Consider the following 15,047-nt stretch of genomic DNA (forward strand, 5'->3'; position numbering starts at 1 on the left):
AATGGCAAACACAACTTTAAACAACACACAACTGCCTGATGGCAACAGGTAAGGTTAAAACATCACCTTTCACATGAATGAATGAGGAAGTGATAAACAGAATTTAGAAAGCTCTTTTGTTTTGCTTTTAGTAGCAAGCATTTCAGCAGTAGAGGTCAAACAAAACATATTTTCCCATAGCAAAAACTTAACAAGGCTTATGAGATGGAAAATCATGAATAAAGATTTTTTTAAAAACTATTCTTCTAAAGAATAACAAGAGGAATTGAAATAAAATGCATGCAGCTGAACTGAAAGATGAATGCAGTTTAAAACTTTTTTCTTTAATTACTTTTAAAAGGTGGAAACACAGTAGTGTCTTTCCTAAGTTATACAATTAAAAAAGCAGCTTTCACGTTACCCAATTTTGAAATTACTGAGACAATTAGCATCTACATTTAACAGCTGACATTTTGGTAGGAAAAAATTCATCCCATGCAGTATTAATGCCCATAGCTACATTAGCTGAAATCAGAAGGAATTTTTATATGAGAAAAGTACATTTTAAAAATAGCTTGAATGGTGATAACTTATAAAACCTGGAGTAATCTTAATCTACTGGAAAGAGAGGCAATTTATAAACTTTGGTGAAAATAAATAATCGTCCTCTTCTTTTGGCTGTAGTCCTCAAAGACTCAGTAACATTGGGGTGCTCACCTTTTACACATTTAAGTGTGGGGGGGAATCATTAAAGTGATTTAGGCTGCCAGGTATTAGGCATTAGCTTATTGACCAAAGCTCAGCTTACTAACACACCTGTCCTGGCTAATGTCACTAAAAAGGAAAAACAACCAACAGAAGCATACTGCTAAAAGAAAACCACCTTCGTATTCCTGACAGACAGAAAACTGAAGAAGCAAAAGCTGTGTTCAAAGGTGAAAATATAGCAAAGGCTGCAAGGCAATCAGGACAGCTAAGATCTTTCTTTGTTGCTGTGGGCAGTTCAGACTACCAAATTTGAAATCAGTAGTGGGAACATTTTTGGTGTGTTTGCTTTAGGAACAACAACACTGCTTTACCTGGGCAACCATTCGGATTTCAAGAGCTCTCCCCTCTCCTGCACTTTCAGTGCACAGAATCTACATGCACAAAAACCACACCAAACAACTCAATACGAAGAAGTATTTTCAAGTGCCCACCCATGTCCTCCCCTCTGAGTAAATAAAGGAATTTGTGCAGCTTTAGTAGTTTTTATGGTGCTGTCTTTGTGGTAGCTATGGTGAGATTAGAACCATGTGCAGTGCCATCTCCACACTCTGGCATAAAAATCCTGCTGTGTGCTAGCAGGGCTGGCTTGTGCTGCCACCAGGGGTATCGAAAGCAGAGTGAATTACTTGCCTGGACTCTTGAAGTCCAGTGGTGTCTCTGGCCTATGGCACCATGAGGAACTAAAAAGTAATTAATTCTCCCAAATACAAATTTCATCCTAATGCATACAGTCATTAACAACTACTTAGAAAACAAATACACAAACATTCCCCAACAAGGGATATATTTCCTATATTAATGGGACTGTGTTATGAGGAATGTAATCTAAATTTAAATCTTCTTTCCCTAAATAATATTAACCTTCTTTCTAGTCAGCCAGATTTCTGTTTCATTGTTTATGTTGCTTTCTGCTTCTGAGTGCCTTCATTGTGCTTCCAGGAATAACTGAGTGACAACTAATTACAGTCTTCTGATCACATGAAGGAAAATAAAGAAAGTAGAAAGTAACTAAAAACCTAAAGAAATTGGCAGCATCACAAGTTCTGCTTCTCTCTAAATGACAAACAGCACTTCCCCACTGTGTTACTAAAATCTACAGATCATCTTGCAGACAAAAGAAAATAAATTCCTTGCATATGCAATATCTTTTGGCAAAAAATGAATTGAAAACTGCTTATCAGACCAGCTGGATAGAGGATGTTCATGCAATCTTCTATCAGGCTTCACCAGACCAAAGCAACAGCAGCCGAAAGAGAACACTATGCTCCAAGTAAAAACAAGACCCATCGAGTGGGGAACGCTAACCCAGGGATCAGCACTGCCCCCTCGTTTGGCTGCACAAACACAAACACCATGTGCTTCACCTGGCCGGGCGCGGTGCCCGGAGCTGAACCGCGGGCAATCACACGGGTTTGCGAGCACGGCCAGGCACACAAAGGTGAGGTGAGCCTCTCTCGGTGCTTTTGCACCATTTGTAAAGTTACACCTGAAGGAGGGGGTGGCAGCTCAGCTCCCCCTGACCGCTCTGAGAGCATCTCTGTGAGCACAGGGACTGTGCTGCACTAACACTGTAGTGCCCAGCTCACAGCTCAGGGCCAGCAGCCTCAGAGCAGCTCTAACCTGACAGCTTTACTGCCAGCAGCAGCAACACCTGAGGGGAAGGACGGACAACTACCTCACCTTCTCCCATTTTTCAGCTGTGCTGTTTTCACACACCATGCAAATCTGAGCTGCCAAAGCCAGTGGCAAGCACACAGAATAGGAGCTGCTTAAATTCCCATTTCTCCGGCGCACTAAAGAAATCAGACTTTTCCCAAGCAGTGCAACAAAAAGAGCTGTATTTATCAAGGAGCTACAGCTCCCTGCCCATCATGCCTTCAGCAGCTGTAGTGGGTGAGCTGGTTTGTGACAGACAGCCAGGAAGAGTAATCTGAATCCCACCATCCCAGTGCTTATTCAGAGCCGAGAGCTGATGTTACCCTCATTCGCTGGCTGCCTGGCTTTTTTTCTAACGTTTTGACACTAGTCCTGAAAAGGAAGGATTTAAGCTAAACCCTTTTCAAGAACGCAAATGTGTTTTTTGCAATTAAAGCCACACAATTAGCAATGACAAGCTCAGGTCAGCAGAACATAGATTATGCTGTTCAAATGCTCTGCCACTCAGTGCCTCCAGCAAAAAGCTGCAGGAGAGGAGAAGGGAAAAAAGAAATCTCACACACATTATTTAACAACTTGTGCTCTGATGCACAGCACCACTTGTAGATTTGTGGAGGGAGGTTCATTTATTTATTTACTTAAAATCCCTTAGGCTCTGGCCTCCTTCTCCACTGATTATATTCTTTCAAGACAACAAGAACTATTCTTCAGGGCAAGAAGGCTGGAAACCTTTAGAATTAACTTCTCAAAAATAAATATTAAACAAATGTTTAAAGTCTTAAAATCCTTGACTTAAAAATGTTTCCCTTAATTCTTCACAAAAAGTATTTGCTTACAACCTTCCTCATTCAGCCACTTGTTTTGCCCTTGACAAAGAAAGCAGATTCCTCTGTCCATGTTATGACATAAAGAATATTTTAATTGAATACTGTTCTTTTGTTTTAACATATCTAAACTGTGTGCATGCATGTATAGACCACAGACAAGAAAGCTAAGTGTAGAAGCTAAAAGAATTTCTAATTTCTTACCAGCTTAACTTAGATCTTTTTCCTCTGAAATGTCTTTATTTCATTACTACAAACATTGGCACCTACAGATCTTTTATCTTAACACGATGACTCTGTTTTCATTGTACAGACAGAAACAACCATGTATTTTAAAACCAAAGGCGGTATCATAGCAAAATGTAAGCAAATATACCACTTTACCAGCATGATCGGTGACTGCCATGTAATAATTGCAATCCTGATTTTGAAATTCAGATCTTGATCCCATTTTTGAATCATCTTTCAAGAAAATCTAGGTTTCATTGCCATAAATTATGAACCCTGTGACTGAAGCTTCTGTTTGTATCTAAGTGCTACATACATGTTATGGCATCATTTACTGATGACAGTACTTTAAAATTAATATGCACAATCTGATTCAAATAGTTCTGTGTCTGCTCTCACTACCTGGTTTTCAGTGGTTATGAGACATAAGGGCCTCAACCTTAGAAATAACATGATACAATGTGGTAGAATTTCATATAAAGCTGAGTTCAAGTCAGTGTTTATACACAACTTTAAAACAAAAGTTTGTTTCCAACTCAATGTGAGGTAAGGAGGACTGGAAATCCCAGACCAGCAACAGCATAATCCCTTACCCTTCTGTATGGAAAGTTCATTCCTTCTCCAATACAAGAAGATTACCACATGAGCCTGGAAATTCCCAGAATAGAATTCCCAACTCATGTGTTTTGTGAAATGATAACACAGAACTTCTTAAAAGAAAAGAAAAAAAAAAAAAGAAAAAAACACAGTAAAGTTAAATATCTATCCCATGTCCCCTTTTTTTCAAGTAATATTTTCATTACCTCAGGGCAGAAAATCAACAATTTCCTCCTGCTAGCATTAACAGCTTTTATATATAGATGACAGATAGATAGATAGATAGATAGACAGACAGACAGATAGATAGATAGATACACACACTTATGTGAATTTACTTACCATTTTCTTCCTTGTACCTGTCCTGCCCCTCAAGGTATCAAGGTATTTGGGATACAAAACCAAGCTATCTCTTTGAGTTTCTGCTGTGAACTTGTACCAGGCTGATTTTTTTTCTTTTAAAGCCAATTTAATTTGAATTGATTTTCCTTCTTAGTTTTTAAAACTCAAACTAAAAACAGCACACATTCTTCAGCACACTTTATTCTACAGGTGATTACAAAAGAAAAAATAAGAAACAAAATCAAGACAACAAAAAACCCCACACCAAACCTTGTGACCTGCAGTTTCAGTTGCACCAAGGTGAAATTTCTGTGGCATATATAATGAAAACGCAGATATATAGATCACATTTCTTACCATGTCCCCAGGCTTGACAGAAACTGCCACCACTGTTCCAGGCATGGGAGATCTCAAAATGCTGGAGGTGTCCTCTGCTGCTTTCTCTGGCATGTACTTGCTCAGCTCCGCAGCAACCTTCGTCAGGATTTGCAATTTGTACTAAAGAATAGGAAGAGGACTGGTTTAGAAAACTGTACCTTGGTGAATTCCAGTCAATAGCCTGCATTATTTTATGGCATGTTTTTATGTAATACATCTGTTAGCTGTTCTTCACGGGAGTGTCTAAAAAACACTGTTTGAAATCTTTATTCAAATAGAGTTTCATTTTCAGGATGTAGAAAGAAAAATATGCAACCCCAGTCTGCAGCAAAGTGCACATAAAACCAAAGAATCAAGTACAGTAAGGAGATGTCAGACTCATTTTAAAATTGGGGGTAAAGAGGGGAGATTCAAATTTAAAAACAAAAATGCCTTTATGCTTGCTGCACATTATCTTTGGTGGATAAGGAATATCGAGGGATTCTTTCGCAGTGCAGTGATGAATTGGAAATTGACCTTTTGGGAAAGTCTAACAGACTGTCAATGCCATGACTGATTTTAAACATAATGTTTACCTTTTAAACATTTACCATGTATTTAATGTTTGAAGTTAGTAATTTGCTCAGATTTTGCAATTAAAGCCTAGTAATTCCATTTCAATTCTGATTTTTCATGCATAAGCAGAACAATCAAACCCTGTTGTATTGAATATGCTTCATCTGCAATAAAACCCATTCAGCAACTATTACATATCTGGAGAAAGTATTCTTTTCTCTAGTATGTTTTATATGGATTAAAATCAGAGGGGAATATGATGACCCTCAGGTGAGAGCATCCCGTTAAACGAAACCCTTCGGAAGGCATATAAATATTGCCTAAAGTGATTTCGGCCCCAGAGCTTTTAGTGTTTAAAAGCTTGCCATTATTCGGCGAGCTCCCTGCCCTCAGACGGACGGACGGACGGACGGACGGCAGCGGAGGGAGCGCACGGAGCCAGTAGATGGCAGCAGGTCTCTGTGCGACACTCGCGCCTCGCCAGGGCACACCGAGCGAAGGCCAGCACCGCACTTCATCAATAATTTAAACAAAGGTTTTAATAATAAGCATCCGACGGGCGGCATTTACAATTCAAATGCGTATTTTGCTGATGTAAAGTTCAACACCTCGCTTGGAACAGTATGTTTTCCTCCAAAACAATTAGCTATTGTTTTATTAACAATAAAATGTCTTTACTTTTCATTTTTACATGGACAGAAAAAATCCGATATCCTTCTGGTGAAGGTAAAGGGGGACTACCTTCTGTTTCTGTAGGAAGCAGAACAAGGCGTTTAGAAATACATGCAAAAGGTGATTAACTCTGCAGTGACATCTTTAAAATGCAGCTTTCAAAGCCGAGTTAAAACAACGTAACAGAGGATTATCATCCTCCGTAAATGGTGTGTGGGCACACAACATTTTGTGAGATGAACAGTGTAGCCACTCACTCAGAAATACTCACTTCTACCTGGAAACACAGGCAAACAGTTACATGAACCGATCCTGCCACCACAGCCCAGTAAGTGTAGTAAAACACCACAGCAATGCTCCCTGGAGCTGGAAGTAGCACCCCAAAATTTGAGGACCATCCCCAGCCATGTGCCTCGGTCACAATTGCCATGGCACAGGGAAACCAGCACCATTTTGTACGCAGAAAGCAGCTTTAACCCCAAGCCTCCCGCAGGCATCACCATGGCCATTGAGGCCGTGCCACTCAGGATTCCCACCCCAAAGCACAGCCAGCCCTCTCCCAGCTCTAGGCACCACGTCCAGTCTGACCACAGTTCCTTTTCCAGGCTGACCACAGCCCTTTTCCAGGTTGATCCAGCCCTTTTCCAGGTTGATCACAGCCCCTTTTCCAGGCTGACCACAGCTCCTTTTCCAGGCTGACCACAGCCCCTTTTCCAGGCTGACCACAGCCCTTTTTCCAGGCTGACCACAGCCCCTTTTCCAGGCTGACCGCAGCTCCTTTTCGTTGATCAGCCCTTTCAGTATCAAGCCCTTTTCCAGGCTGATCACAGCCCCTTTTCCAGGCTGACCACAGCCCTTTTCCAGGCTGACCACAGCCCCTTTTCCAGGCTGACCACAGCCCTTTTTCCAGGCTGACCACAGCCCCTTTTCCAGGCTGATCACAGCCCCTTTTCCAGGCTGACCGCAGCTCCTTTTCCAGGTTGATCCAGCCCTTTTCCAGGCTGATCACAGCCCCTTTTCCAGGCTGACCACAGCCCCTTTTCCAGGCTGATCACAGCCCCTTTTCCAGGCTGATCACAGCCCTTTTCCAGGCTGATCACAGCTCCTTTTCCAGGCTGATCACGGCTCCTTTTCCAGGCTGATCCAGCCCTTTTCCAGGTGCACATGTGTGAGCACACACGGACACACGCTCCGTGTGCAGGGACACGGCGGGCGATGCCCACAGGAGAACTGGTGACATAAGCTGCAAATAGAATTGCAGCAGTGTGACAAGTCAAATAATAACATCTTATGCATGTTTCTTTACTCTTGAGTGTCTGTTTTGCAATCAAGACATACAAGTGTCTGCCAGTTTCTGAAGGATATGATCCTTAAGTGAAATTACTGTGCAAATAAAAGCTTTTTACTCCTATTAAAATTCATCTGAGTCATAAGTGGCAAGGAAAAAAAGCTTGCAGAGTGTATTCTGCTGTCAATCTAATAAACATTCTGTGTAGAGGGACTATTTATCAAAGATAAATTGTACTTAAAAGTCCTTCATTAAATCTATGGGGGGGAATATAATTACAACAAATTGCACAGTTTCAGTATCCATGGTTGGTGTCTTCTTTGTACTCAAGAGTTTGAAATTTAAAAAAAAAAAAATAAAAAAAGGAAGAATGCAGAAATAAGTTATATTTGTGGACTGTATTGTTGTCTCTTGCAAGAGACTATTTTGGTATGATTTCAAAGGATTAGGTTTAGATACCATTTAGTTTTTTCAAGCTACATTAACACTCCTGAGCTGCCCAATTTCAAAATTTGAACTTGAAGAGAAAGCCAGACCTTCTGCATTCATCTAGGTTACAGTATTTCACAGGGGTTGAAATACAGAATTCCCTATGCACTTCACAACATTCAGCAGTGGGGGAAAAACACATTCCTCAGTATGCTGCACTTTAAAGCTCAGTTCTCCACACCAAGCTAAAATATCCCTACCAAACATTGTTTTTACTATCTTTATAATTTTCAGATCTTTTAGATTCCTTTCTCTGCAGGACTCCTGCTTTGCTTGGAGTGAGATGTAAGAGTCAGTACTCTCAAAGCTTTAAAACCCAGGTCTTTGTTATTGATGAGCTGTTCCTTTTCCTTTTGTATTTGTTTATTGTTCTTTAGTCTGTTTGGGGGATAAGCAAGTTACTATAATCAAAAAGTAAAAAATAACAACAGTAAACTTCTGGGGAAAGGCCTTTTTTGGTACAGTTGGTTCACAAATGACCTTTCAGAATATAAAAAGACAGTGCAAAGAAAGGTTCCTTCTCTAAGATTACCTTTGATGTATTTCTGCTGCTGGCTGGACCCCACTAAATACCTGCATAAATATCCCTTTGTGATGCTGCTGCTTATCCCTGGAGAGGAGTTGTGGAGTGGGGTGCAGGGTGCTGTTCACCCAACCCAGGTGCAGCTCAGTGAGAGCCACAGGACTCTCTGGAAGGCCATGCCAAACAATGCCCACCAGTGGTGCCACAACAAAGACAATTAAGAAAATACCACATATTTTCATTACATGACGAATGCTGCTGCTATGCCTTTGATTTAGCGAGAACAATGCTGAACATAGGAAGCAGAAGTTTTGATATGCTGCTAACCAAGTACGGATGAGGTTCTGATTTTCTTCCTTTACGCTCAGGAGGAGGAGGAGATGGGAGAAAGACGGGGGCGTAAATTGGAGAAGGTTGTTAAGTTTGAGTTATAAATAGAGACCAGGACGTTTCCACTGGCCTAAACCAGAAGAAACATTTGTTGAAGTCATAAATAGATTGCAGGTGGACTCTGAGAGCAGGGAAATCTGCTAGCCATCAGATCTCTGCTGATGAGTACTTGTCACCAGACACTGCTCCACTCCACAGAGTTTCAAAGCCCAATTCTGCCAGCCAAAGTAAAGTCAATAAAGCAGTACCGAAAGGAGCCATACAGATTTTGATGGCACAAAACAGGTGTTTCTTTTCCACCAGACCGCTGGAGTCCACAGTCAGTTGACAAAAATTATAGTAGGGAAAAGTGATGTTACTTAATAGTTTTCTAAGGGTAACGGCATCCTGTCTGACATCTCCCACTAAATTGGATGTTTATGTAAAACGCAAAACTACCTCTTACAACCAAATCTCCATGACAAAATTAAGAACACAAAAAGGTGAAATAATAGCAATACAAGGTGGGGGCAGGGGAGAAGAAACCAAATACCGTGAAAATTATACCTTGGGTTTTGTGGATTGTTCTTTGTCAGCACATTCCCTACTGTGTCCCCCCCAAGTCAGTAGGCAAATAGACTGAGTGCTATAAGAAAGATGGCCAGGGCATATATTGCCCCATCTGTGTTTAAAACAAGTTCTGTAGTTTGCACAGATATGGTTCCCTTATATACATCAGAATATTAGGCATACATTCACTAAAATGTTCAAAATTCACTCTGTTACACCTCACATTAGTTTATTAAATATGATCTTCCCCGTACACTTGAAACTCATGTCCCCAGAAGCTGTAAATGTTCAAACTCCATTGGAGATTTTATAGAGTAATCACTACCCATATGTTACTTACGTTAGTGTTCGGACTGCTGACCAGATGTGGATTTTCAGCATGCTTTACCCAAATGTTCAACCATGTTTTTCAAATGTCTGTCATTCCTGTGGTCAGAAGGGTGAAAATCTTACATAGCTCAGATTTCAGTAGAGAAATTGTCTGCTCTGCGTCTTCATTATTTTCACTAGCCTCACAGTCTGGGGTTTGGAACCAGTGAAATGTATTAACTGTGGTCTCATAATTTCCCTTCAGCATTCCTAATGCACGTCCTGCCTCAAGTCACTTCACTGTTGTCACCTGTGGTTTGACGTCATCAGTTCACTTGAGTACATTATTCTGTATTCAGGGGAAGCAATCCTGAGCAATGTTCCAGTTCCAAACACAATGAGCACGCTGCCTTTTTTATTGACCATTATACATGACAACATCATGACCATACCTTTACTTAGATTTCCACCACAGCATCTAAGCAGGAAAATTATTTATTCCATATTACTCGACAATGTCAGACACCACCTTCTTTCAGAGTCAAGGACTCCTTACTGAAATAGGAGATAAAGGACATTTTGCAAATCACTTTTTTTCCCCCGAGCTCTGGGTTCTAGAGCTAATTTGCTTCCACAGGGTGGTGGTGAGGATTGGCATTACCACCTGCACAAAATAACAGCACTTTTAGTCTGATGGAGGAGCAAACACTCAAACTGCTACAGAGACAGATAATGAAAAAATAACAATAATAAAAATACCAAAACAGTCACAAAAACCACGAGCCTCTAGCAGCAGCAAAAGGGAAGAAAACCGAGAGGAGCCTCACCACCACGTAGTACACACTCCAGCAGCAGAAACTTAATTAGACTCGCAATTCAGCCGCACTTCCCACTTTCCATTCCTTGTGTGATACATAATTAACACTCGAGAGAAACCTACCAAGGGTTAAAGCCATGCAAAAAACAGCTTCCCTCCGCTGCGTTCGGAGGCCGGGCGGGCAGAGCGGAGGGCGGCCGGGCCGGGAGCGGACAGACAGACAGACGGACAGACGGACGGGGAGCCGGCGATGCCCTCCCGCCCGGCCGGGAGCCGCAGCTGCCGCCGCCGGAGCAGCGCGGTCGCACAATGCTTTGACAACTCCATCAGCGCAGTCTCAAGGTAGCTGTCAATCAGGATGCATCATTTAATACAACAGCACACTAAGGATTTTCTCCTACAACCCACATGACAGCGTATCTACAGCTCTATTTATATCAGCGCCCAGTTGTGTTTACAATGCTGTTGTAATTAGAAGAGATGCAACAGGCAGCGATATTATTCAGATTCCCATTTTGCCGTGCTGCCGTGTAAAGTGCGATCTTGCTTCACAGAGTCATGCTAAATGACAAAAGCGCTATTTTCTTCAGTCTCTGTGCTCAGACAGCACTTCATTTGCAGCTATCTATAATTAGATTAATGGTGTAGTGCCGTACAAAGCAGGCCCACTTCACATCAGATAGCATATGAATTAGGACAAACACTTATTTCAATTCCAGGCAGAGAAAGCAGTGACTGGGGTATTTAGCATACCCTTTATGGTGGAATGAGATGTTAATTGTGTACCATTACCTCTAAACTGCTTGCTTGTTGTATAAATCACTGTGCTAATTGATGCAGAGATAGAAACGTAGCCACAGGCAAGAAAGCAACGGAATGAGAGCTGAAGATGGTGGATAAAGGATTATCGGGTAAAACCATATGGAGATGAGATTCCTTTGAAACCTGCCCACAAGCAGTACTACTATGAACTACAGGGGCAAAAGTGCTGCGCGGGTGCCTAAGGAAAAAAAAATATTATATAGTTTACATCATCATCTCAGAACAGAATCTTAGGAGCAAATCCAAGCCAAGCAGAAAACTGAAGAATAAATGTGTGTAATGAACTTCAACACGTGTTTCCAAAGGACAAGCAGCAGGCTGAGCCGGGCCTGGGAACAGGCACCACACTGCCCGAATTTGGGGAGCCTGAGTTGATAAGCAACACTTGCAAACTATGTAAAGCAGATTTTCCCCTGGCCCAACCAAGGACTAGAAAGGCAGGCTCTGCAAACAGAAAATGTCCGTGAAAAAATAAAATGTAAATAAGTAAATAATAAATAAACCAACCAAGACATTCAAGTGGCTACTGACAAGCTAAATGTCCTAATAAGGATAACGAGGAAGAAAGGAAGCAGCTTTTCACACCTGTAGTAAAACTTATTCATATTCTGGCCCGTGCATATGCAGACAAGAAAACTCATCTAAACTCCCCTCTGTGTACTGCACAAACAAGAGGAGAACCTCTCAGATGTAACAAGTAGCTGTGTCAGCACCAGGACTATCAAGGCCTGCTTTTTCTCAGATAAGGTTTGTAGCTGTTTGCCACGTAAAACACCATTACAGCCCTGAGGGTACTCCCAGCTGCACTCCCCAGACTGCATTCTCTCATCTTAAAAAACTCGACTTTACCCTAAGCCTCTGACCACACTCCCCACCACACAGAGCTACAGCTTCCTCCTCCACCTGGACACATTTTATTCAAGAAACAGGTTGGACCATAATGATCTTTGGTTTCTTCCTTCTCTGATATGCTTGGCTGAAGTCCATCAGCTGAGTCAAAGGTACAGCAAAGCCAGAGAACAAACACACACATGGAGTCTTAGCATGCCTGCCTCAGCCTTAGTTTCCTAAAAATAGCATTAAAAAAGGAACATGAGCTACAATACCACCTTGAACACAGTATTCAAGGACAAGCCAACTCTCATCTTTGAGCCACTGCTTATTCCTCCACAGACACTGCAAATCTTTTTGGCATCATTTCTATTCTGCAAAAGAGTGGCTCCAGTATATGTGCTGCAGTCAATACTACACTCCACTACACTCTAAACCTAAACACCCCTTCCCCCTCTGCCTTCCAAATTATTCTATGAACTTTTTCTTAAGTTTCTTGTTCAGAAAACTTAGTTGAACTTGTACAGAGCTAAGACTTAGCTTCATACTTTGATCACTAAAAAAATGCTAGCAAGTAAAATACTACACAAATGTCCTGCTCTAAGAAAATGTATTTCCTTCTCTTGCAACAACCTGAGAGCAAGTGCTGACTTTCAGCCACAAGCTCTAAGATCTCAGTACAGTGAAATAAACTTCCAAAAAGTACAAGATATCTTACCCTTGAGTGTTCAATCCCCTCTACTCCAGCGTTTGATATTGCCTTAGCTTGAAAGAGCAAAGAGAATGCATTATGTCTGCTAGAAGCCTCACTCTCCTAAGGTTCATTAAAAAGAGTGAGATGCTAGATTTTCCAACCTTGTTTTTAATTTTCTTTTGGAACTACTTGCTTTTTCGACTCATGGCACCTAATTATTACTTGGGGCGAGAGGGGTTAAAGTGTTAATTATTACTTGGGGTGGGAGTGTTGCAGCAGTGTCTATTGATCTCAGATCCCAAAGAAATACACATAACAGATACATATGTAGATGTGTATCCATGTATATAAAGGGAGGGCTTAGGGGTGGACAGTTACCCATTACAAACAAGCAGGACTAATGTACAAATTACTGCTTGCAAAAATCAAGTGAATAGCAGAAGAGAATCATGTATTGGTTGATGAAGTGCTTCAGTTACTCCAAGAGGAACCTTTAGATTATTTCCAACACAATAAACCAAACAGGAGCAAGCACAGTGATGGTAAAAGTATTTTGACAATAGATTTCCACAGTTTTAGATATTGGTCACCAGACATACTAATCTGAGGATATCCTCCTTTATCACTAAAGCTTACAGCTTTAAGGAAACACTAGCTATATCTGCACAAGCAAAGGGACCTAAGAAATAGAAACAAATGGTAGTAGAAAAATGCCCCTGTGTTGACTACTTTGAAATAACACCTCCCAAGTGTGCAGCTGGTTGACGCAAATGGAAATGCATTGAGGAAAAGAGCTGTGAAGCTGTGTAACACTCCTGTTCCTAATCATTAATCACTTTTTTTAGGCCATTTAAACTAGCCCATTAGAGCCTGCAGCAAAATGCCAACACTCCCATCACTTGCATGTCAGCAGTGCTGGTGTTAACAGGAGAAAATATATGGTTTCTGTGACTGTGCCCCAGTTCTACAGCATTTGCTACTTTTAATTGAAAGAGGCAGTTAAACACAAGGTAAATCATTCAGTTAGCTAAGCTGTTTAATAACACATAATTGATAATGTCAATGTGCTACAGTGACATAATGCATCACTTTCATCACCCTTATGCTTCAAATACAGTCAACTTATACTTCAAACATTTACTTTAAATCTGCTATTTAATGACAAAGCCGAGGAGAACTGCCCTGAGTACCACATGTGGAACATGGGTAAAACACACACTGCCTCAACTCACCTGCAGGTTGGTTAGAAAGGGGTTTCGGCCAAAGCACTTGCAACTTTGTGAAAATGGCTTGGTTACATCATTACTGACTTGCTTTTTTTCTCAAAACACCAGAAGGTCCTACTGTAATAATTTCCATTTCTCTGATAAAATCTGTTGAAAAAAAGCATGAAAATATCTGCACAAGAAAAAGCAACTACTTGTTCTCTGAAATGTGTCTCCCAGTCCTGCAGGCTTTTGCCTAACTTTTCACATATAACCAGGCCAACAGCAGCCATCAGGACTTCTTTTTAGTATAAGGCAGATCACATCTTAAGTGTTTACAAAATCATACCCCTTAAACACGGAATATGATCTAGAGTAAGAAAAAATATATCTTGCAGACAGTGTGGTTAAACATGACTAGCCTTATTATATAATACTGAGGTTTTTAACATGTATTAATTTAAAAATAACTTTTATTTCTACAAGTATTTAAATGGGCAAGAACATTTGACCTGTTTATTTTATATGACAACAAAATTGTAACCACTGACAAGAACCATACATTTGGTTCTGCACTGTGTAGCAGAGAACACCCAGACAGCTGCAAAATGGGATGGGGTTTTGGTTTCATTTTTTAAAAAAATACACCCCCTAAAAAACCCAATAAACAAACAAACAAACAAAGCATAAATCCCTCCAAAGCAAACAAACAAAAAACCAAGCAAACCATGTAAGTGCCCACTGTTACAGGATGCATGCAGGAAAAGGTGAGGGGCAGAGCCAGTGGTAGCAGGCAAGATTAAGTGTGCTGATAGTCTGAACCTCCATGTAACTGTACCTATCACAGTTACCTGCATGGAACTATAATATTTGCTTGCTGTGAGATTTCAGCTGTACCACAGCCAGCATGGCTGGAAAGGCTCAGTACTGTGAAAATGAAAACATGCTGCCTCAGAAGTAGCCACTTGCCCTGCTCCTGTTCTTACCCATGGAAAGCAGCTGTAGAGGCAATATCATCACCTACAACTACATCTTGAAATATTTTAGAGAGAAGTTTGGTTCAGCTGTCCTGGAGTTCACTGTCTGAGGAGTTACACAGATGTTCCCAGCTAATAAAGGCTGCCATAAGCT

At 41.0% G+C, this 15,047-nt stretch overlaps 1 protein-coding gene across 3 annotated transcripts in view; it reads right to left on the reverse strand.

The window, feature by feature from the left end:
• Positions 1-15,047, reverse strand: part of PCCA (propionyl-CoA carboxylase subunit alpha) — a 299,270-nt gene that overhangs the window by 11,117 nt on the left and 273,106 nt on the right. For all 3 annotated transcript variants that reach the window (XM_064712168.1, XM_064712163.1, XM_064712177.1), the window contains one exon: positions 4,752-4,892. In XM_064712168.1, the coding sequence (XP_064568238.1) occupies positions 4,752-4,892 (141 nt within the window). The remainder of the gene's footprint in view (positions 1-4,751; positions 4,893-15,047) is intronic.

Source organism: Zonotrichia leucophrys, chromosome 1, assembly GCF_028769735.1.
Source record: "Zonotrichia leucophrys gambelii isolate GWCS_2022_RI chromosome 1, RI_Zleu_2.0, whole genome shotgun sequence".
NCBI lineage: Eukaryota > Metazoa > Chordata > Aves > Passeriformes > Passerellidae > Zonotrichia > Zonotrichia leucophrys.